At 42.7% G+C, this 23,660-nt stretch overlaps 1 protein-coding gene across 1 annotated transcript in view; it reads left to right on the forward strand.

Moving 5' to 3' along the window:
• The first annotated feature begins 637 nt into the window (after nucleotides 1-637).
• Nucleotides 638-23,660, forward strand: part of LOC118414199 (astacin-like metalloendopeptidase) — a 27,150-nt gene continuing 4,127 nt past the window's right edge. Inside the window, exons 1-11 of the mRNA XM_035818069.1 lie at nucleotides 638-785; nucleotides 18,296-18,472; nucleotides 18,962-19,007; nucleotides 19,302-19,379; nucleotides 19,506-19,546; nucleotides 20,549-20,633; nucleotides 21,133-21,250; nucleotides 21,574-21,749; nucleotides 22,238-22,453; nucleotides 22,875-23,018; nucleotides 23,311-23,513. Of these exons, the coding sequence (XP_035673962.1) occupies nucleotides 18,410-18,472; nucleotides 18,962-19,007; nucleotides 19,302-19,379; nucleotides 19,506-19,546; nucleotides 20,549-20,633; nucleotides 21,133-21,250; nucleotides 21,574-21,749; nucleotides 22,238-22,453; nucleotides 22,875-23,018; nucleotides 23,311-23,513 (1,170 nt within the window). The 5' untranslated portion in view covers nucleotides 638-785; nucleotides 18,296-18,409. The remainder of the gene's footprint in view (nucleotides 786-18,295; nucleotides 18,473-18,961; nucleotides 19,008-19,301; nucleotides 19,380-19,505; nucleotides 19,547-20,548; nucleotides 20,634-21,132; nucleotides 21,251-21,573; nucleotides 21,750-22,237; nucleotides 22,454-22,874; nucleotides 23,019-23,310; nucleotides 23,514-23,660) is intronic.

The following is a 23,660-nucleotide window of genomic DNA, read 5'->3' on the forward strand; positions in this document are numbered from 1 at the left end:
CGGGCATCTCGTGCCCCCCAGACGGGCTAACCTGCATGCACAGAACATTTCTACGGCTACTCATCAGACAAATACAGCCGTGGAAATGTTTTCAACGCCTCCACTGCCTCCAGAACAATCTCTGTTTTCGGGAAACGTTCCGTCCGCACAGCAGCACCTCGCGGTTTGGATAATCACAGGTGTTTTGTGATCGGACATGTTTATAACGGTCTCACCCCGAGGTCATCATTTTCCGGGAATTGTTGAGGGTGTAACGACCAGTCCAAGTTATTTCCTAGCCTGGACCCCAACAAATTAACATTCTATCCCCCAGTGTCATGGAAAGATGCTAAATATAGCTTACTCGGTGCTAAGAATATCATATTCTAGTTATTTTTGGATGGTCCTTATTGGTTGAGCCCAAAACTGACGTCAATACGTAACTAGGGCGATTAATATTAGAATTCGTGAGGAAGCCGTGCTCGCCCCGCTGCATCTATAAATGTAGCGGGGCTATGTACGCGCGAGCTCGCAACACCGCTACCCGTGGGCGGCAGTAGGGGAGCGCTGAACGGATAAAGATGCAGACGAAATCGGGGGAGCTATTTTTACCCGCACGGTCACTATTCAGTGGGTGGATGCCGGCGTGGGAGGGAGTATGCTGTAACGGGGGTGCCACGCGCAGTCCGGCTGGACCGGGGGATGCTGGTGTATAAGACAGACGGAGCGCCGCTGCCAGTCCTAAGGATGGCGGTGCGCTATGACGTCAAGGGAGGAGGAGGAATTGGAAGATGCTCCTCGCAAAGGTGCGTTCGCTTCGAAATGCTTTTTGCGTTGATGTTTTTCTTCCCCATTTGTGTAATGCCGAGAAAGCCATTTTGCGGTGCTCGTGAACTTGGACAAGGACGTTTCGGGATTTCACCTTTGTCATTTCGGGAAGGCGGGATGCCCCTCCCCAGGTGCATCATCATCAATGCCTCGCCAAATCACCCATGTTTATTAGGATAGATCTGTGCAAGTGTCTGCCGAGAGATGTACCTGTTTTATGTTAACGTCACGGTCGATACGCCGAGTCGCCTGTTTGCGTATTTTTCGCATCGCTCTGCATAGATGCATTGCGTAAATATTCCTGCAATCGGGGAATGATTTGATGCCGTTGGGAGCAATCCCCGCGTCACTGCGCCATGTACACGTCACCGGTCAGCCCTAGAGGGGGGTGCGTGCATATACCTACCGGCAACCCCCTCTCCTGATGCAACCAAAGCTTCGGCACAAACACGTCGGTTTTGGCCAGTGCTTGTTGGATGCGATGGTCACGATCTCTGCATGTCCCTCCTGTTGCGAACGTTTTAGCTACCTGCGGCAGCTTCTGACGAGCAGGTGAGCATCTTTTCCGTGTCCTTGGCGCCCACTGTACATCCCCTCTCCCCTCCTGACCGACCGATGTGGTTAATACTATGGCTTAGGAACGGAAGGATCTGAGCATGAAATGAACACAGCTATTGGTATCTTTTGATATTTGTAATTCCATACTAAATTACGTTGCATTGGTGAATAATACAGAAGTATGACGATAACATATACTTGTTTACTCATGTATTGGCAAAATTCCCACATAGACTGGCTTGGGTCTAAAATGTCATCTTATGTCTGCCATATCCTCGCAAGAAAACAGATATAGTTTCCGACATTTCGGCCCTTTCCTGGCAAAAACACCACTGTATATTCTCCACATGAACCGTTTGTAAGGCCTACCCGTGCAAAATGACGTATTTTGTCGTACTTCCGACAACAATTGAGGTCACGCCAGTCAATAGCATCAGGCCACCTTGCAGCCGCCCGCGTGACGTCACTCCCATCATGAACCCGTTAAGGACGACTCCAAATAAGCACGGAGATGAATTCTGACAAACGGACCCACATGCATGATAATTTTCCTCTTGCACACATACTGCGTTCTGCATCGGGCTAATGTCATTGTTGATTTCATCACAACCTTTTCACAGGCCAGGCCCCGGGCGAGTACTGGAACTGGTAGGTGTTGTCTAGTAGTGGTCTGGTTTCTGTCGTGTCTGTTTTACCCCGTCCCCTTTGTCTGTGCTTAAGCTTTCTCGTCTGTTTTGGAATAGATTACTTCATGTTATCCACATGACGACATTTGACTAGAATTTAGGCCATTTAGAAACACGACAAAAACGATGGCTGTTTTCCCGCCGGGCCCAATCGCTGTCAACCATGACACCTTTCCTGAGGCCCCTCCCTTTAGGTTGCCATGGTAACCAATCCCATCCTCCAATGGCAAGACTTGTCTGCTGATAAAGTCTGCTGATAAGTAGACCAAAGAAAATGACATTTTCGACGTTCAAATCGTGAGACAGAAGCCGCTCCGACCTCCGATTATCCGTCCCAAACAAAGACGTGCTTGCCCTTGGGACAGCCTCCCGTACAAGGATGAATGGCCGCACACGTACACATGTGGCTTGGACAGAACGCGTCTCTCCCCCTGTCCTATAATGTTCGCACACGTACACATGTGGCTGGCACAGAACGCGTCCCTCCCCCTGTCCTATAATGGCCGCACACGTACACATGTGTCTGGGACAGAACACGACTCTCCTCCTGTCCTATAATGGCCGCACACGTACACATGTGGCTGGGACAGAACGCGTCCCTCCTCCTGTCCTATAATGGCCGCACACGTACACATGTGGCTGGGACAGAACGCGTCTCTCCTCCTGTCCTATAATGGCCGCACACGTACACATGTGTCTGGGACAGAACACGACTCTCCTCCTGTACTATAATGGCCGCACACGTACACATGTGGCTGGGACAGAACGCGTCCCTCCTCCTGTCCTATAATGGCCGCACACGTACACATGTGGCTGGGACAGAACGCGTCCCTCCTCCTATCATCTAATGGCCGCACACGTACACATGTGGCTGGGACAGAACGCGTCCCTCCCCCTGTCCTATAATGGCCGCACACGTACACACGTGGCTGGGACAGAACGCGACGCTCCTCCTGTCCTTAGCTATCATTTGCAGCATGGGCGGAGCTTCGCAGCCATTTTTCCCCGTCACACATATGAAGGTTTTATAGAGGTGAAAGTCATATTCAAAAAGCCATTGAAATTATGACAACTAGATTAACGTTACATAGATTGAGTCGAAAACGGTTAACCAAGAGAAGAGACTGGTTCTGCAGTACATAGAGAATGATGATTTCCCATTGTACAATGAAACTACGGTAGTTACTGTATTCTCAAGTTAAGCAAAATTGGCCCCAGCTATTTTAAGATACGCCTTGCCCCTCACAAATCTTGACCACAAGAGATATGAAAAACAGTAGATCCTTAAAGCCGTTCGGAACAGAAGCTTGAGCTTCGAGAGCCCCTCCGAAAACATAACCATGGCGAAGGTAGCAATGCACTACACATTGTCGTTTCTGCAGCATGCTACACCGCTACTGAGACTGGCACATCGGAGGCAACATCTTAAGACCCTTTCCAGATGCTCAGAACGCAAACACGCCGCCGTCTTATTGTTCTCCTCTGCTGCGCAATTTGGAAAATTGCACGAGTCATATGACGCAATATGCATTTTTGATGACGTCTGTAATAAAGTTGCTAATTGAATCCGCATGTATGACGTGAAAGCTTTCCTAATGACCTTGGCAGCAGGTACAGACAAAATTATGTACTAACCACATTACCCGGATGTCTCATTAAGAAGGCTATTTCAGTGAGCAAGGATTGTCCTTTATTTTGATATTTACTTCATGCTCAAGAAAATCTTCAAGCTAAGCTAAACATGAGAAACACTGAAAGTAAGCTCGGCAGCCTCAACACAACTGACACCGGCATTTGAGATGTGTGTCGACGTTATGATTGATGTGACTCATGAGGAAATACAAAACAAAAGCAATGGATTCTTTGATTTTTTTTATCTATTTATTGGTTTATTTTTGATTGATCGATTGATTGATTGATCTATTGATTGGAATTTTCAAGGCTTTCTCGTCCGCTTCTTCAAGTATGGGCCACGCCCTCCAAGTTCTTTTCTTCCATATACTGGCGGCCTCACTCGGAAACAACATCACAGTTCAGAAGTACCATTTCCTCTCATTTGAAAACAAAAATAAGTTTGTTTATTTGCAAATTCTTGTGCGAAGGCTAATTGCAACATGCAACAGTATCTAGTAAAAGTATAATAGTATTTAAATCTATTGGATAGATACAGTAATATCACTCACTCACTCACGGCCTGTAACCACAGTGGTCGTAGGAGCTCCACGACATCCATCAGTTATACACCAGATAAGAATGATAATAAGTAGAGCACAAAGGACTATTATGAATATGAATATGATGAATAATGTGATTATGTGAATATGGCTTTCTGAGATACATTTGCATAGAGCTGGAATATATCAACATCATCATCGATATCTTTTTTACCCATGAATAGATAGATACACCCTATTACTACTCTCCTGTCCGTTAATGATGGTAAGTCCTTGGGTAGGTCGTGTCCTGCGGTTTGGGCGGTTGTACTAAATACTAAATCACACTCCTATCGACCCACGGTTTTACCGTAGGCATCATCACCTATTGAATCAAGTCCATGATGTGTTGGGCTAATTGTCCCCATAATTTACGCCGCACTTTGAGACACAAAGCCTCACTTACAGTCCTTCTGTTGCTGGTTTTCCTTCAGTCGAAAACCAACGTCCAACATGACAGAAGTTCATGTCTGTAACAGACCGCTTTTCTTGCTGATGAAGCAAATAATTAATGCACTTTGATTGCATTTTTTTCGTTTATTTGATCATCACACTAAATAGATTGTTCCTTTGGAATGGTTTCCTAAATTCTAGCAACAGCTTGGATAAACTTGACACAACAATAGGGAGACACCAGCAGTACAGTTTTGCGCCTTACATAACGGTGTGGGTTCAGTGCTTCCTCCCCAGGCCTGCCCGGTTCAGCTGACGGCTGATTTGGAAGATCAAGGTCATACCGTACAAACACCTGGGACCATTTTAGGTTCAAAGATTATTGCATTTTCATTTTTTTCATTGTTGTCTTTAAAAGTTACCGGTTGTTTCCGAAGTAAATAGTAAAATACTCAGCACCCGAGGTAATTTTCTTGCGTTACTATTTCAACATTGTCATTTGCTTATTCTCACATTTTAATGGAGCATAAACAAATATAACTTATGCTTTCAAACATGTGAATTTTTGAGAAATATGATTCGATATAACCAAAGAATTTTCCTTCCGAATTTTAAAGAAAACCTTAAGAAAGAACGTCGAGCGCTATTGTACACAACAATGTAACCTCTACTGCTGACCTAAGAGCGAAGCCAGCACAACGCTGTCGTTTGATAAATGCTAAAAGTTTAGTAAAACAAAACAAACAAACAAACAAAAACCAAAGAAGGCATGACAAGAAAACACCAGTGCACTGCAGTAGCTGAGTATAAAATGCCAGCTTTATGAATGAGCGCCACTGTGGTGACCTGAATCGGGACACGGCTTTCTGCCCTACATAGATACCAGAGTGCTGCAATGGCGGCAGTGGTACTACAAACGGGTCCTATGGGTACTGAACTCATGGTGCTCTCTCTTCTGTCAACTTCTATTCTACGTTGCTCAGTTGCTTAAGCGAGCAAAAACAGACAATATGCATGTAGAAAGCAAAGCCAAGGAGTGAAAAATTGTACGTTTATGTTGGACAAAATATGACAGGAATGTTGTCATGACGGAGCTACGGCATACAGGGAGATGCGACGAGGGGCGGCAAGAGTTTGTGTGTGTAGACAACAATATTGTTTACATGAGAAGTGGATTTTTTAAAATCATTTCATTTACAGAATGTGTAGTGTTAAGCACCGTTCATACAACAGACCTGAATATGTGAACATGTGGACTCAGGATGTGTAGGCTAGCCGCGACCCAACTGTTGGAAGAAAGATGAAGTTTGTCCAGAGCAGAACTGTCACTGTTGACCATACGGCATGCTACCCAGGACGCATCGGCATAACATCTAGCATGGAAAGAGAGCTTCGGTAGCTAGTTTTGGACACATGTACATCATTACCACACCATCCACATATTGTTATCTCTGGTCTTGACGGCATTGTAGTTGTTAGCAATGCCTCAGTGTAAACTGGATGTGGCCGACAAAAGGATAATTGTCGCTTGTCAATTCCAAAGTTGTACCGTCAAATCTTTAACTGCTCTGTTTTGACAAGACGGGACCTTTCCACTTTCCTTTGTTTATCCAGGACGTTTAGACCTGTCTGACCGAACATCAAAACAGTGACAGTGACAGTAACAGCAAAATACACTACAAACTAGAATTGTACAAAAATGAGTCAAACAATATCAATAATATACCACCAGATATGCATAGGAAATTACAATGATGGCGATTAGCAAGTGCTGTCAATATTCACATGTCCTGAACAAGATACATTGCTCCAGATGGATGTTGTTATACACCTCATAGTTGATTGACGTTAACATCAGTGTACAGAATCATGCATCGTTGTGTACCTCAACTCCATTGTCCTTTTACACTGGTTTCCTTATCCATATATCTCCCTTAGCTATAGTGTGAACTTTAAACCTGGGAGCCCGAGGAAGGATAATTTTTAAAGGCAATGTTTAGACCTGGTGAATCAGATTATTTGATCAATGACATTGCATTATGCCTCCCCATGTTAAAATGTTGCACATAATGTTCTAATTTATTACAAGTATCATGTTTGACCAGCATTTCTATGCAATAGTTTGTAACGAGGTGTGTGTGGGTCTTTTTTTCTCAGAAATACGCTTATCAAAGAAAAACTTTTTGAACAGTTCAAACGTTACAATTAAGCCATATTTTCATAAAAGCGTGCAAAAACGTCATCAGTGATATCAAAACAGCGTTTGCATCTCTCAAGAACGTGCATGGATATATATATACATATATTCATACTCTTATATAGTATTGAGTTGACGAAATGTAAACGTTCTGAACGAGAAAAACTTTTACTACAACGAAAACGTACTTAGAAAAATGGTTGAACTTTTGAATATTGGAGAACAAACGAGAAGAAAAAGCGGCGGACCCGTCTTCGTGCCAGCCATGTCTGGCGCAGAAGGCTTTCTGTAGCTGCGTCGTGATGTTATTCTCGCATCTCCGCCCACGCACGCACACAACTTAATGATGATATGTCGCTGCTGGCCACGGAGCCTCAAAACAAGGTAGTTACTGGTCAGGACGCGTGTATTCACAAGGTAAGCCTACCAGAGGGATTCGTGAGGTGTCTGTGATTTTATTTCCCCTTTTATTTCTTCCGTACAGTCCGTAATTGTGGTAATGAGCACGAAACCAGTAGAAGAATATGTAAGTAGAAGACGTCGTGGAAGATAAGATGCGATGTGTGTTTGTGTATGGAACCTGTTGAAGTGACGTCTTCGTTCACAATGAAAACACAACAGAGGCTTTCGCAAGGGAGCCGTCAGTTTGGTTTCCATGTGAATTTACATATCTCGAACTCATTAGGACGACTTTAAGTATCAGGAGATGAGCATAGCTTCAGAACGCCACGATGCATGTTGCATGTGTCACCTGTTGCGGAGGATGATCAGAAATCCGCTACACGGAAGCCATTATTAAGATGAATTTTGGTTAATGTACAAATTTTGTGTTCTTACCAAAGTAGCTTTCGAAAACATAGATTACTACATGTAGTATCATTGAATAGATATATAGCGGGCATATATGTATTTGGGGACTTTCGGAAAATCGAACGCGTACACCTATTGAGGTACGTAAGCACAATTTAGGTTCAACTGAGAGAGAGATTCAGAAATACGTGTTATTTCATTCTATTGATTTGTGTATTTCGTGCTGTTTAAATGAATACAAAACATAACGGTGGAACGGTGGGCAATCATTGAGTATCTCACCTCGCAAGCAATATGGTAACTACAGTTAAACATTAACGCTGGAATAGAATACATCGAATAGTTGGATAATGTTTTGATAATCATAGTAGTAGATATGATAATATAGATCACAACAGGTTAGGAAATATAAAATCTTCTGTACAATATGCAAAAGGAAGAAAACATCTATGTCACAATATGTATACTTATGTCCTATATGCATAATTTTCAACAATGAGTGTGTAGTGTCGTATCAGTTCTGACAAATATGCGTATGTTGGTTTAAAAAATGTATTTGGGATCTGTAGTGATATTTCCTATCCTATGCATGATATGCGCTGTTGATTGTCATTTTGACCAACGTATGCCATATTAACCTAAATAAATGCAAATGTGTCAAATTCTACACGAATTTATAAGAAATGATGATGAAATAAGAAAGACATTCAGTACGGGATTTTGAAAACTCTTAATATGATCATAGAGTGGTCTGTGCCTAACAGAATTTGAAAGTAACAATTCACAGGGCACATTTCATTGACGTTTATCTTGTTGACATTGTGTTATTTTACCAGATAAAACGTGTAGAGGTCTGTTTCCTCATTGACTTTTGCCTGCAACTTTTTGTTGGACCAAAACTGCTTGTTGTGTCCAGACAATCCGTTTTGTTGAGAACTTTCTCATCTTTCTTTCGTTTCTTTTCTGGAAAAAGTGCGTCTATCTTATCAACGTCGAAGTCGAATGTCTGAGAAGCAGTGCCCTATTTAATGCTTTTAGATATAGGGTCTACTAATATGTAAAAGTTGATATTGACATGATGCGACGGTTCGTTTCCTATGTTGTACGTACAAATTTCCAGCAAAAAGCAGCTCGGAAAATGTCATGGTGGCAGAAAAAAAAACTAAACTGACAACTTAAGCAGACGTAGCATCTACTGTACATGCATTTCGATTATTGATATCAAGGTTGATACCACGGTTTGTAAAAGGTTGATCGTGTGTTTAGGATTCTTGAAAAATGCAGAAGGACTAGTATGGTAATAACAGGCAGGTGTTCATCAGCAGATGCAGACATCCACATCTTTTATCCAGCTATGTAGGTTGACTACGTAACGTGTGGGCTTGAAGTTCTAAGCAAATTAAAAACCAAACACTGTCGAATTCAAACATTTCTGTCAAACCAAACACAATTCCTACAAACCATGACTTGAAACATTCCAGGAAAACATGGCACCAGCCTCTGTTGTCTTCAGGTGGTATCCAAGACATTGCCAGCTGCCAGAAATGCGTGGGCGTTTCTTGCACAACATGCTGAGCAAGAAAATGGGTTTCTAGGGGAACTGCTTTCTGTCCAAATGTTGATCATTTTGTATGTAGAATGGACTGAGAGATACCATTCTTGTAAGCACAGTTCAATGGGACCAACAAGGACACACCCAAACTTATACGCTTATCACAATGAGAGTCACCAACGACATTGGGTGAGCCCTTTTGGTCCCGTTGAATTATGCTTAGAAGACTGTGACAGCTTACTTAATTCCATGAGTCACTAGTTACCTACATGTAAACATTTTAGCACAGAGTAGCTGTGATAAAAGTAATGTTTTGTTCCATCTAGAATGTGATTTGCACCAAGGTCTTCAGTACTGATTGATGTAAGTTTGCCACAAAATCGCGGCAGGCTTTTCCCTTGTGGAGTTTTAAAAATACCAACACTTCATTGTTAAATAAAAGTCGTCTTCAACAGAGGAAACACCCACGTTGGAACTATCACACGACACAAAATCGTCCAGACTTGAAACCTACAACCACCATGTCCTCCCAATACTGATGTTGATATATTAGTTGTAGTTATTGGGCCATGAATCAGTAAGATTTTCTTGAGGTTCATTAGGAGGTTAACATGTCTTTGGAAGTCTGAAGATTCTCAGTTTGCTGCCATCATTCTTTAACCGTTAGTTTTTACCATTCCCTGGTGTCACTTAGCTGTTGTTGAGGTGTAGTACGTTTAGTCTTGCTATCAATGCGAGTGCGACAATATGGCCACTTAAATTTGGAGGGAAACGTTACCATGACTTGTTTGGTGTCTTTTCTCTCATTTGGGTAACTCAAATAATCCGTCATGTGTTGAAGACATATTTCGTAAAATTATACTATACTGTCTTTACACACACGGAAGCATCGAGCTTAATGTGATTTACCGTATCTGTTGTCTCTGGTTTCATGTTAATTCTTTGTTTCTTCAGCATGTTTTTAGCCACCTGTTTCTCTATAAATTCACGTTGTGCGCGTCTCTAACTCCCTAGCTAACAACAGGCTTACCATAATATATTGTGAGTTCTTATGTCGTATTGTGATTGTTGAGTCTGTCGCGTATTTTAAGCCAACCTTTATCTCATTACACCCATAAAACATTACGAACCAACAAACAAACAATGATGAATGAATTATAAGTGGAATGCAATCGACATTTAACTACCCACAATTCACCTGCCGTACGTGCGCCATCATCTCGGGAGTCCGCCATCTTGGAATGGGACATGGTGAAATGTCATCACTTTGACATCGATTTTGCTTAGTTTACATGCTATTCTGATTAACATACCCTCAGTTATAGCACGTTTAGGACGGTTTTCTATCTTTTTTATCGTGAAATGTACAATGGTAGTGTACATCACCTGCTTTGATGGAAATCTTAGTTTCGGATTCCGCATCACGTAGGGCGAAAAGCAGGTCCTTTACGTTGATATGCTGCTTGCAGCAAAATTGTTGTGCGCCATGATTGGTCATTGTCGTTTGTGTGTTTAACTTGAGACTGACTCTTCACTTCGCGGGCAAATTTTGCTCCTATAATATTGTACCACTTCGTGTGAGTTCCTTCACTGTTACTGTGTATCAATATCCTAAGGTCTGTGCCATCCTGAACCCGGCTTACACTGGAGATGCTTGAGGGACTCTAACCAACTCTACCAATGAGGAGATGGACATTGTGACGTCTCTACCTGTCCTGTGGTACGAACATCAACCTCCATGGCCTCATCACTTCTTCAGGCACAACTGTGCTTTCTTAGACACCATGAGGTGGACGTTATTTCTTTTAACGATACACATGTATCAAACGAAGTGGTAAGAGCTTGAATTTCCAGGTGTTCTAGTTTAAACATCCACATCAACCTTGCAATTGGTGAGTTCTACGGTTCTATTGACCAGATAGAATCCCCAACAGGAGAGGAGGCTTACAGGTCATGACCAACAGCCTAAGTTGTTACCATTCTTCCATCTAGTCTTCTACGTTCCTCTTTCGCATCGTTGACTTAGCTACAGGTACATGATGTGCACATGTTTAGTTTCTTAGCTTCATGGGATAAAATACAATTGCAGCTTATCATTTCCATTTTCACTAACTAATAACATATAATGGTCTCGTTCTGCCTGATACGATCACTGACACTGTAGTAGGATTATCAGGCACCACTGTAATTGATTCTGCAGGAAGTTTTGTTCTGTTTATACTGTTTATATCACATGCAAGTGCTGAACTTCAGATCGGCACTCCTGGTCAGCTTGAAGTTAATCCTTCATCACTTTAGCGATGTCATATCATATCAAGTGCACAACAATTGTAACGGTTGTAAAGTGATCAAGACTTCTTGATATGCCTCCCAATTATCAATAGCCAAGATTTCACTATAAAGTAGCCGGTTTACAGTGAAAAGGAAAAATTTAAGTGAAGGCGTTTTTAATGAATTGAAACAGGTAAAACCTTTTTTCACATGGTCCATTATTATTCAGATATTCTTCAATTGTTTGTGCTAGCTATTGTGTAATCATTTGTGTTTTGCTAGCAGCTTTCTTAGTTGTTCGTAAAGTTTGCAACTGATATTATTACCCGTGTTACAATGTATACATTGTACGTATATTTCATAATAATAAAAGATCTAATTTTGATATTCTACTAGAAAAAGGGCAATAGGGCCAAATACATTTTTATGACTTAAGTGATCATATAGATAGTTGTGATAGGACTGATTCATTAATCACAAAGGCAATCTGCTTTCAGACTCAGAGTGAGAGATGTGCGTACAATGTCACTGATATGTTGAGTGATTGTTTTGTTATGTTTTGTCTCTACGTACATGCACATTGAGTAAAAGGAAAAACAACAACGACCGTATTGTAGAAACTAAGTCTTAGAAGCCGTGACTCGGCTAAGAAATGGGGGATAGACAGTAATAAGAAGACAGAATGTGTGCGTCTTAGTGGTCTAGGGTTTGGTTCTCGCTTTGGATGTGATAAGTAACGAGTTCAAACCCCAAATAGGCCTTCAATTTGTGTTTAAAGCATGCAGCAAATAATCTACAGCAGGATTTGTGTCACTCCGAGTATACTGAAAACAACAGACGTTACACAACGTTAACTTCTGAGAATAATATCTGAGATTTTTAATTTGTCAGCTATTGACTTGCAACTGACTGCTAAGCATTTGAATAAACAGTTTTTGAGTTTTTCAGCTTAGTAATCACATAACATAGCATATCTTCCTGACCCCCTCAAAATATTTTAATGATAGTATACGTTGGGGGTAGCTGTTGACTCTACGTAGGGGGTATTTGACCTTGTACGTTCCTATCAATGTTAATGGGTATATACGCCTATCGCCTTACTTTGATACATGCAATTGATATGGCGATTCCTCGATGTCAGTGCGATGTTGCAATTTAGTAGGGACAAAATACCCTGGACAGGTATCACTGCGATTCATAACAACGTGCAAAACATCTAGATTCTAGGCACAGATAACTTGCCATTATGTTAACTGTGGTACTTGTGTATCTTTGTGGTACTTGGATGTTTATTTTGTAGCGTTCATAGATCATTGTAGACCAGCGGTTTCTAGATTAAAAGTTTCTAGCAGTGGTATTTGTTGGATTCAGCCAGTCCCCAGGCTTGGGCGTACGTTGGCCATAATCTTTTGATTCACACACACGGTAGTGTTGCCATTACATAATTGTACTTTTCGTGTCAGGTTTCATAACATATTCAAAGTTTGTCACAACCCACAGTTAGTATTGTTGAATGGAATGTTGTAAACAGAAAAAAAACGTCTGAATCAAATTTATATTGCATTGCCATCTCCAACAACAACAACAACAACACAGCACGTTTTACAATTGGCAATACAGAGCATCATATAGAGTACACAGATAGCGTTTCATAATTCTAATAATGAAAATAGACGACTATGTTGGTCGTTCTCGCTCAAATATCATACGTGTGGTCCAAATGTTCCTGCTGTTTCCAACAGATATACAAACCAAGTCAACGCAAAGCCTTTATCTAAGCTATAAGTAGATTGGGTGGTTTGATCGTCGAATGCAAAGAGACACACCTCTAGATTTACTCATGTAGCTTGGCTGGGCTCTGGGCTAATTTAAGCGATATGAGTACAAAACAACTTCGACGGTATGGATAGTGCTGCATGTGTCTTCTTAATCCGTGTTGCATTCGTGGATTCTTGCGTTATTCTTGTTCCCTTCTTGTTTGTTTTGCAATTTTATAATTGCTGGCAGGCTCATCGGTTTAATCTTTAAAAATCTCTGTACTCGTTTTTTTCATGTAAACTAGAACGAGAACTGTTTACATCAAAGATCATTTTACAATGTTCGTATTAAGTCACCATTCCTGTGCAAAAGTCAGATCCTGCCTGGTATGATCGTGTCCGAGCTGTGTGCATCTCTCCCGGCGTGCCCTCTCCTTTTTGTGGTTTGGGGCTTTTGAGATGATGACAGAAAAGCCCTTACCTCAAAAGGGATAGGGTTCTGCTGCATGTAGCGACATATACGTGTTCATCACTGGACTCCTCTTAACCCACCCCGTCAAGGCGACCATGCTGCTGTAGGTTGTTCTAGTCAGTTCGTTCAACTATATATTGAGCGGTGAACCAAATGTGCAAAGGTTAGGTGTGACAGGTCGTTCATTGTAGCATAGTCAGCTGCAGCTGTGCTGTGTCCTTGCGAAGCTGGTGTGTTCCACTGAAGAGTAGTTTTATACGGCTATATGGAGACAGGACCAGAATCTTCTGACTTATTCGTACGTACATTGGACAAGCAACAACTGTTTGCATGTTTTAATACATAGTAGTTATAGTTAGTTATATAGCCTTGCATTCTGTACGTTCAAAACCGGAGGCTACATTCTATTTATGACATGTAACAAACCAGGTCTGTGGTTACCTTGTCTTGTACGGGTAAAAATGGTCGATAACAAAATGCTTTTAACGCAATTCGTAATGTCTCAAAAGGTGTGTTAACTCAGAAGGGTTGTAACGTCCCCTCAGAGAAACTGCAAGCCCTAACTGGACGTACCTTCCGGAGGTGTTGAGGTTCGTCCGTACGGACCTGCAGTTCCGAGGCGAGGTTGCAGACCACTGTCGTCATTTAACGTTCACGCCCACTGTAGGGTCTATGTGTCAAACAGCCTTAAGCATTTCATGCTAGAAGGTTTGTTTTGTTTCGTAGCACTAGGAGTTTTGTTTCCAGTGGATTGTAAACAGTCTTAGGTGTGCAAATAATGCATGTATTCAGCATGTATGAATACAATACGGACACATTGTCGATTGGGGTTAGTTTGCATGGGTGCTTCCACGAACAATTGCTGCATTGATACGACAACAAGCAAACAAGCAAGTTTCAGTAGCTAACTGCCAAACTTGCAGATATGCCTAAGCTGAGTAAGAGATTGGAATATTTGCGATGACATTTCGTAAATAAATACTTGTCATGAATGTATCATCTGTCTGCATGATAGTGCTTAGCATGGGAAACATAGAGTCAACGTTTACGTCATCTGGCTGATGTCTTGTTTACAGAAAACAACATTCTGTTTTGTACATTGCGATGTAGATTTAAGTGCTACGTGACAAACGTTGTTACAACTAGAAGCTGACGTCACGTATTTGACGTCACAGCATTGATGTAATAGCGCCTTCTTCCGACAAGTAATGGATATTCAAGTTACTCCGCCAGGTGCTGCTATTGCAATATTCAAAATGTATTCATCACTACTTGCAATTCTAGTCTTAAAAGCAAAGAGGCGCTTTCAACTGGCTAGGATGGTAACGTCGGGACACCGATGATTAGCTGTTACTAGTCAGAAGGGTCCAGATAACAAATGGTTCCATAAGTTTATTGTAGAAAATATTGAGGAAGTTTTTATGTCAGCTTGGCATGTGGTTACTCTTTTACAGGCTGAGTATCCTACCTATATCTGAATCTTGTACGGTACGATAGCCTGCTAGAACTCATTAACATATGAAAGCCTTAACACATTTAAAACGTTATCTAGGCAAGATGATACAGCCTGAAACTAATACTTGTTCCTATTTCTCGAGAATCTCTTACAAGCCCCAGCACTGAGGCGGACCTAGTCCCTATCAGACGTGGCTGACCGTGGTTGGGGGTTAGCCCGGACCATGGCTGAAGTAAGTCGTAACCAAAGTCATCTATGGCTTGGAGTTGGTCGGCGAGGTTGCCTACGAACATGTCTTTAAAAGTCGTCTGCATCAGCCGACTATAAATTGTCAAAAATTAAAGTCGGGAAAGTTATATTCCGCGTTCATGTAATCAGGGGGATAAAATGGAGCTAGGATGTGATGGAATCCAAAGTACTACCAACCCAGTGCCAACCTTGGATGGGGATCGGTGGTCGAGATCGAGCAACGTCGTAGGATGTCCGGCGTGAAAGTGTGAGCGAGCAAGAGGTTTAACTGGCCCCTTGACCAGTGTTCGTCTTCCCCCGCGATATAGAGATTTGAGCACTTATTTTTGTGGTCGAGACCCATCAAGGAATCACAAATCCCTGTACAGCTTCATGAGTTGCACTGTACTCCAAGGAAAGAAAACGACTGTGAAACATAATCTGCTATACGGTGGTAGATACTGTGCATTAGAAATGTAACGTTACGGTTTGTTGTCAAACAAGAAGTCCAGGGCTTAAGCATGATATACTGCACTGAATAGGATACCATGGCAAACGGACGTGTTGACAATGGACTACAGGTTCTTCCCATGTCTGTAGTTGTCTGTTCTGTGTCTGATCTGCGGTTTAAATGTGTATACCTCACACAGCCGCGGTGTGAAAGTTTACTTATATACATTTTCTATATTCAATGTTTCCTATCTGCAAAGTTGCGGGCGCAATATTGCAATGCAACTTAACTTGTCGATGACAAACTTCAGAAAATATTAAAGAGGCTTGAAATACTCTGACCATTATCTTCAAACGGAAATGCCTGACACTATTTCTGGTTCTATTTCAAGCGAAGAACTTAATTGAAGTTTGACAGCTAGGAACAACTATTTATGAGAAGCTTTTTCCCAATTTAGCACGGATATAATGATTTGTGGCTGAGAAACTGACGTCACCGCTTATTATTGTGCATGATATTACATCAGGCTGTGTGCAGGTCGTAAAGATTGTCAGTGCGTAAAGCAGCTGTTGTAATTCCACGCAGTATAGTTTAATAACCTCGTGAATGTAATTACCTCGTGCGCAATATCGTCCTTATTATCGGTAACCTCACTTTATCTACTTTATTGCCCCCCACCCCACGCGCCGCCGCCATTTTCTACTATTTGCTCTCACCCAGCGTCCATAGCGACCGCCGTGTGCCTGTCTGCTGGCAACTTCAAGATTCTTATCTACTTGGCACGTGCCCAATTACAACGAGATTACAGCTACTGTTGCTTAGCAGAGAAAACAATGTGAAAAAAATAAAAATCCAACGCAAAATTTGAATTTGAATTCGCTCTTCCGTTAAGGGGCTTATGTTATAGCGATCTAAACAAAACAAAAACATCATAAAATTTGAAAGTTTCTTATATATATTATTATTCTGAAAGTAGTTGATTCAAAGATACGAACTTTCCAGACTTGTATTTATTATAACAAATAACGACGACGATGAAAAAAAGATCGGTTAAACCGTAAGTGCAGCTGTTATTTCGCTAAAGAGAGGTGGACGCTCCTCTATCAAACAAAACATAGAAGAATACCATAATTGGAGTTCACACGAAAAAGCTTAGAAAAGGGCAGAATCTCCCTCACCTAAAAGTTATGTCCGGTTGCAGTATCAACTACAATTGCAAAAGCCAGATTCCCTGTCCTAATGGCCGTCTCTAGCTTACCCAGTTTCACCAAGGAGCTTTTATCATATAAAAGCTCCTTGGTTTCACACGTTTTTGGACTTTGGATCAGAAATGCCCATCGAAAGCATGAGCAAAGGGTGACCGTTGGTCAAGAACCAGTCTTTCAACTTTTAAACTAATGCACTGTACATTGTTAGACCATACAAAACCAACATCAAAATATTGAGCAGGCAACGACGATGTCGTTTAAGATAATGATCGTAAGTTTTTCCTCATTGAACATGCATTGGATTTCAAAAAGCATTCATGGCAATGTCTATCATGCATGCTAAAAATTCAAAGGATTTCTTTGCGACCAACCCATGATTACCTCTTCTGGAATCGTATGATTTTTCGTATTGACTTTTTGATTGACCTCGGGTCATCTTTTCTTTCGTACAGCTCTCTTCTCCAAGAGTGACACAGGATGTTAAGTTAGTCGCACCATACTTTCAAACACTCCACGCCAGTACGTCACAAAAAGTGTGAACAACACACTAAGAATTTGCCTGAATGACCTCCATGGCAAAGGAATAATAAAAATACAAATAGTCACAAAAACACCGGTAAACAACATTACCGGTTCCTGTCTGTAGAAGTGTAACGTTAGGTGTTTGTTTACGTCTTATTTGTAAACTTTTGTAGGTGTTTCTGGAGAGTGTTGTGGAAGCCAAACACGCATGGCGCGTCGTGCTCTGACGTCAACGTGACCTGACGTCATGGAGATAAATGAGTTTACCTACCCCATGCCCAGCCTCACAAATCTGTAAACAATTCACTGCGCGGCGCTCACAACAAAGCTATCAACAAAACCACCAGTAAGCACTGATTGTAAACACCGAGACCCGTTCCCTGCTCATAAACCCGGCATACTATTTGTGCAGTTTTTGAAAAGAAGGTCATACAATCGCCCAAAATTAGAATTGCATGTTGTAAAATTATTCAACTTCTAGGTGGGGCTACTGTTTGATCTACCTTTGGCCTTAATATGAGCTAATCGGCTGATAATGTCTTTATAACGGACACGTCATTACTGGGGCGCCTGTGTACCGCATCCTAGGCGCGTCTTCTTATCGGGGCTCGGGTATAATTTGAATTATACGGCCAAGATAACATTCAAAACCGTTTAATGAACGTCTGGGTAGAAACGGGGGTGGAACGTGTTTCTACAATTGTTGTTCCGCAGATATCCTGCGGAAAGTAAACAGCGAAGATGTATAAATGCTGTCCAGATCTGAGCCATGCTAAGTTGCAGACGACCGAGGTTTGACGAACGCACACGACCCAAGCCGAGCACGAGATGCACCGTTCCCTCTTCGCCCTCTCCCTGCTGTTCGCAGCCTGCTTGGCCGGCCCTGTGCCCGTGAGTATGCTTTATTTATTTCACAACTCTCCACACAATATGTCTATTCATTTAGACTTTCTCCTTAAATTTCTTAATGTTCCCAAGTTTTGGGTGCCTTTACGGTGCAGTCACTTTCGTCCAAGGAGGTTAAAGAATCACCCTCTCTTTCTTTAACCTCCTTGCTTTCGTCGTATGTAGGTCATCGTCATTCTCGGCATTTTCAAGCAGACTGTGACTGGAACAACTCGGGTAACAAGAATCTAAGGCTGTCTTTTCTGTAAAAAAAACTAAATTTTTCGGCTTTCGGACACATGCGAGATGATTTTTTAAAAGTATGTAATGAGCTGGCCTAGATCAATCATAAATTGTAAACAATGGGAAATGATTCTGTAGCTATCACTCTAGTAGTCTGCGTGCAGGTTTGCTGAACGGCTAAATGTATTCTAATGAAGACTGGGGAATATTGTTGAAAAATTTGTTCAACAAGTGTGTTCTACCTTTCTTCAGTTGAACAAGGCAGAAGAAGATGCAATACTGTTACTAGAAAAGAAATGTGAGTATCGTTGTCACGTCAGTGACCCTACCGTTACCTTTTCCTATTTTTGACTAGCCAGGCAGCAATACTAAGTAATCGAACATGATTCATGATTTGAATGTAATACCCGAAATGTTGCTAATTGGTTTACATCAGTAGCAGCTGTTTTTATGAGACAGTCTTTCACGGAGCCTGTCTGAATACAACAGTTGATATTTCATACCACATGTAGTGGGCATTGTGTTGTGTTAGAATATCGCGATACTTCGTCTTTAAGTACTACAAAATAAACATGGTGGTTTTTGATCGTAGTACCGAAAGACAAGCCCCTGAGGACGAGAATGCAGGCGGAGAAGGACATCATGGACCAGATTCTGGAGGCCAACAATGGTGAGAACCTCGCCATGTACACTTGGTGTATTCCTCATGTGTTTTTTGTCTTTGCTATAAATATACACTAGATCAATGTGTTACTTTTGTGGGTCTCTTAATGGTTCCGTCTTCCCTCTCTTACAGAGCTGAACATGTTCGAGGGTGACATTCCCGGAGTTTCTGCGGTGAGTACAGACAAGCACGTGTATTTCAGCGCGCTTCAGACGTGCACCGATGTAAACGGTATGCACGGTGTATTAAGGGAGTTGACGTATGTTTATATCTCTAAAATCCTTCCCAAAGTAACTTCGCAAGTGCAATGCATACAGTAATAATCCAAAGCCCAACATGTTGATGAATCAACCACGTTCGTTTGCTCGGACCCTGGTAGTGCCTAGTGGCACACAGGGCAACACGTTTCCTTGCTGCGTGAGTAGCAGAGTAAATATTCTAACAGGGAAGGGTTGTTAGCCCTTCCACTTGAACGTACTCGGGCACCCACTCGAACACAGGACCCCCATTTACGTTCCTTCCGAAAGACGCTACAGTCCCGACCGAGATGCCCTACCCAGGACCAGAACACATAAGTTCAAACCAATCTTTGCAAGAACAGACACATACAAGTACTCATATTTTCCTAGAACAATTCCGGAGTGGAATTCCCTGCCTGGTGCGGTAGTAAGTGCTCCCACAGTTGAGAGCTTCCGCGCCAGGCAGGAGGGCTGCCCGCCCTAACCCGGGACCTCAGCTCCCCCCCTACTTTGCCCCTTGCGGGGTTATATGGGGTTTGCCAGGAAGAACCAGGGTCTCTTAGGTTTTTTTTTATTATTTGCTTTTGGACAGACAAGGACAATGTGGCACTGCACTCAAGTTTTGTAACTCAAGTTTTGTAACTTATATTAACAGTGCCACATACACGGTATCCACGGTACCCATTTGTACACCTGGGTGAAGAGAGGAAAGTCGTGTAAAGTACCTTTCCCAAGGGCACATCGTCAGGGGCACGGCGGGGATCGAACTCAGGACCTATAGATTCCGAGCTGAACGCTCTACCAGTTACGCCACGCCCGACGCCACGGTCTCTTAGTTACCATCTATTTGGAAGCATGAGCTCAGCGTACTGTCAGGCCGCTATTGGTTGAGCTACAGAAACATCCTGATGACTAACCCCCTCTCTCCATCCCCAGAACATGGCCAGGAACGCCATCAGGGACGTGACTAAAGCCTGGACCTCCCGAAACATCCCCTACGTCATCAAGACCGACGACTTCAGTAAGTTCCATCGTTCAACACATGTTCATTCCGAGCACCAGTAGTTCGTAGTCTGTGTGACACAAACTCTGCTGCCGGCGCTGTAACTGGCTCCTCCTCGACGGGCGGATGTTGGGCGGGCTGCTATAAGCGAGATTTAATTAGGCTATGGTAGTTTGTAGCTAAGGATTATCATTTTGCAAATGTATCCTTGTTTGTGTAAACTATTCCTCGAGCAAAGGTCAGACAAGCTTTCATGGCCTGGTACTGAATATTTACAATTGATACGTTTACAATTGATGTTAACTCTGTATCGTGTACCAATATATAACACTTGCCCATGAATTGAACCACTCAGTTGAAGTAGCATAGCGATTAGTCATTTGTTACATAGAACAATTTATCATTGTTATGTATAAGCAGCTTCGTAGATATTAGTCTTGATGTTCTGTACATGTATTACTTTCGAACTTGCCATACATTGTATCCGTACAATTGTTGCGCTCCCTCCCACCTGCAGGTAGCACGGAGATCGCCCTGATCCATCAAGCCATGGAGGAGTACCACCTCCAGACGTGCATCCGGTTTGTGCCGAGGACCAACCAACCCGACTACATCCACATGAAGAAGCTTACAGGGTAGGTGGAACTTGGTTTCATTTCCATTTCAAACATTACGTAGAGAAAAACAATGAGACCCTCGGAAGGATTAAGATACGGTCGGGGTGGCCCTGAGCTCGAGTACGAGTAGTTGACTAGAAGAAGGCCCGTGTTAAGAATAATCAAAGATAGTCATGGTTGTGGAGCGTGGGTCTTGTCAATCTAGTTCTGTATAGTAATGTGTTCGTTTTGTTTTTCATTCATGTATGAGGGCCGGCGCTGAGGTACTAGCGTTATGAAGAAAGGCACAGTGTCTGTACGATCAAAGTCTTGACAATACTCTCCTCCTCCCTTCCCTACAGTTGCTGGTCTGGTGTGGGCGTGGCTGGAGGAGAACAGGAGGTGTCGTTCGGTAACGGCTGTATCCACAAGGGCATCATGATGCACGAACTGATGCACGCTGTCGGCTTCTGGCACGAGCAGTCCCGCAGCGACAGGGACGACTGGGTTGTCATCCAATGGGAGAACATTCAGGATGGTAATTACAAAGATGTTATCTTCCTCCGTTAGCAGTATTTTGGTACTGGCTTCTCGTGTATGCTAAATACTAAGCAGTGTTGTTCCTGACTAAGCGCTCTTTCAGTCAGTGTCACACACAGTCGACGAACTTTAGCCTCGTTTGTGATTTCCAGAAGGTGACCAAATCCCAGGATTCAAAGATTCAAGCTTATTTTTCGCACAAATCTACCTATCTACCTCGTCATATTAAAAATTTTTGCCCAGTCACCTGCGATCGTCGGCCGATATCCCTACGAATCCCGCAATGGTCGAGACACTATCGGGCGTAGTACTGCCGAACATATAGAGGGTCTCGGACCCGTCGGCCGATCTATTTTCCTCCCGTTTGACAGGGGTATTTCGAAAGAAACGCCGACATTAATGAATTACGTCTCGCTTCAAACCCAAAAGTTGAAGAATTGTACCTTTAGATTACCGTCACACTAATCCTACTTACCCATTCATTAGGGAAGGCACACAACTTCAACAAGTACTCGCAGACGGAGGTGGACACGCTGGGCGCGCCCTACGACTACGGCTCCGTGATGCACTACAGCGCTACTTCCTTCAGCAAGAGCGGACTGCCCACCATCGTGGCCCGCACGCCCACCGACGAGGTCATGGGTCAGCGGAACGGCTTCAGCACCACGGACGTGCAGAAAATCAACCAGCTTTACAGCTGCCGTAAGTCTGGGATCCACAAAGACCACATTACTACAATTGTTTAAGTTAGTGCTACGTATTTGAATAACTGCAACTACATACTCGTATGTATAGGTAAATTGTAGGACGGCGTTTGATAGTATTTCTTGACAGCCAGCAAGATATACCAATAAGTTTTAATGCAAATTCTTGCCCGTGGGCTAATTATATATAATTGTTAGAGAAAATAAAACAACAAAAAAACGACAAGCCCTTGTATCAAGCAGGTTCAATCTTGTTTCTTCATCTTGTTTCATTAATAGAAATATATACTACAAAAGTATCTCATTGGAAGATCCAATTGCACATACACATAGTTGCAAATTAGAGATACATTATACATCATATTCAACACTAAACAAGCTTTGTTCCAGTTTTGAAAGTCCCATTTTTCGTTCCCCAGACATGCCTGTTGGCTGGAGTGACTGGACCGAGTGGAGCCCGTGTGACGACACCTGCACCAAGACTAGGCGGCGCTTCTGCTCCGACCCTAACGGCTGTAGTGGACGTGACACCGAGACACAGAAGTGCCCGTGGCCTTGCCTGGGTGAGCTTTCTAAGATCCTATGTATCAATATTTATGATTAATCTTCTATGGGCACTTTCCAACGTCTGTCCACGCACCTGTGAGTCTTGTGATCATCAGTGGATTCTGTGTAGTTTTGGACTATTTGGTTTTCTTTTCCAAAATTGTCACCCATTCGAATGATCCTTGAATTCTTGTGCTCGAAGTAATTGACATGCATGACACAATATTTCTGACATTGCAACTCTGCTTGAACTTGTCGTAATCGGTTCCGTTAGATCTGACCCTTGTTTTTCCCCTCGGCCTTTGATAGCGGGCGTTCACCCCGACTGTGGCAACAGTTTCCTGGGCGGTCCCAGTGGCGAGATCAAGTCCCCCATGCACCCTCAGAACTACCACGACTTCCTGAACTGCAGGTGGCTCATCAACGCCACGGGGACGGAGCCCATCACTCTCAGCTTCAAGGAGTTCTCTGTGGAGGCTGGCGGCGCAGCATGTAGCTATGACGCTCTGAAGGTATGGACAAAATCGATCACAGGTAGACGGAGGAAAGTGAAGGATCAAAAGCCTAGATGTTCATCCATCGTGCCACTCGTGATGAAATCAGTGTATATTGTCGGCATAAAAAATGTTTATACATCGTTTGGTCTGATGCTTGGAGAG

The sequence above is a fragment of the Branchiostoma floridae genome, chromosome 4 (assembly GCF_000003815.2).
Source record: "Branchiostoma floridae strain S238N-H82 chromosome 4, Bfl_VNyyK, whole genome shotgun sequence".
Classification (NCBI taxonomy): Eukaryota; Metazoa; Chordata; class Leptocardii; order Amphioxiformes; family Branchiostomatidae; genus Branchiostoma; species Branchiostoma floridae.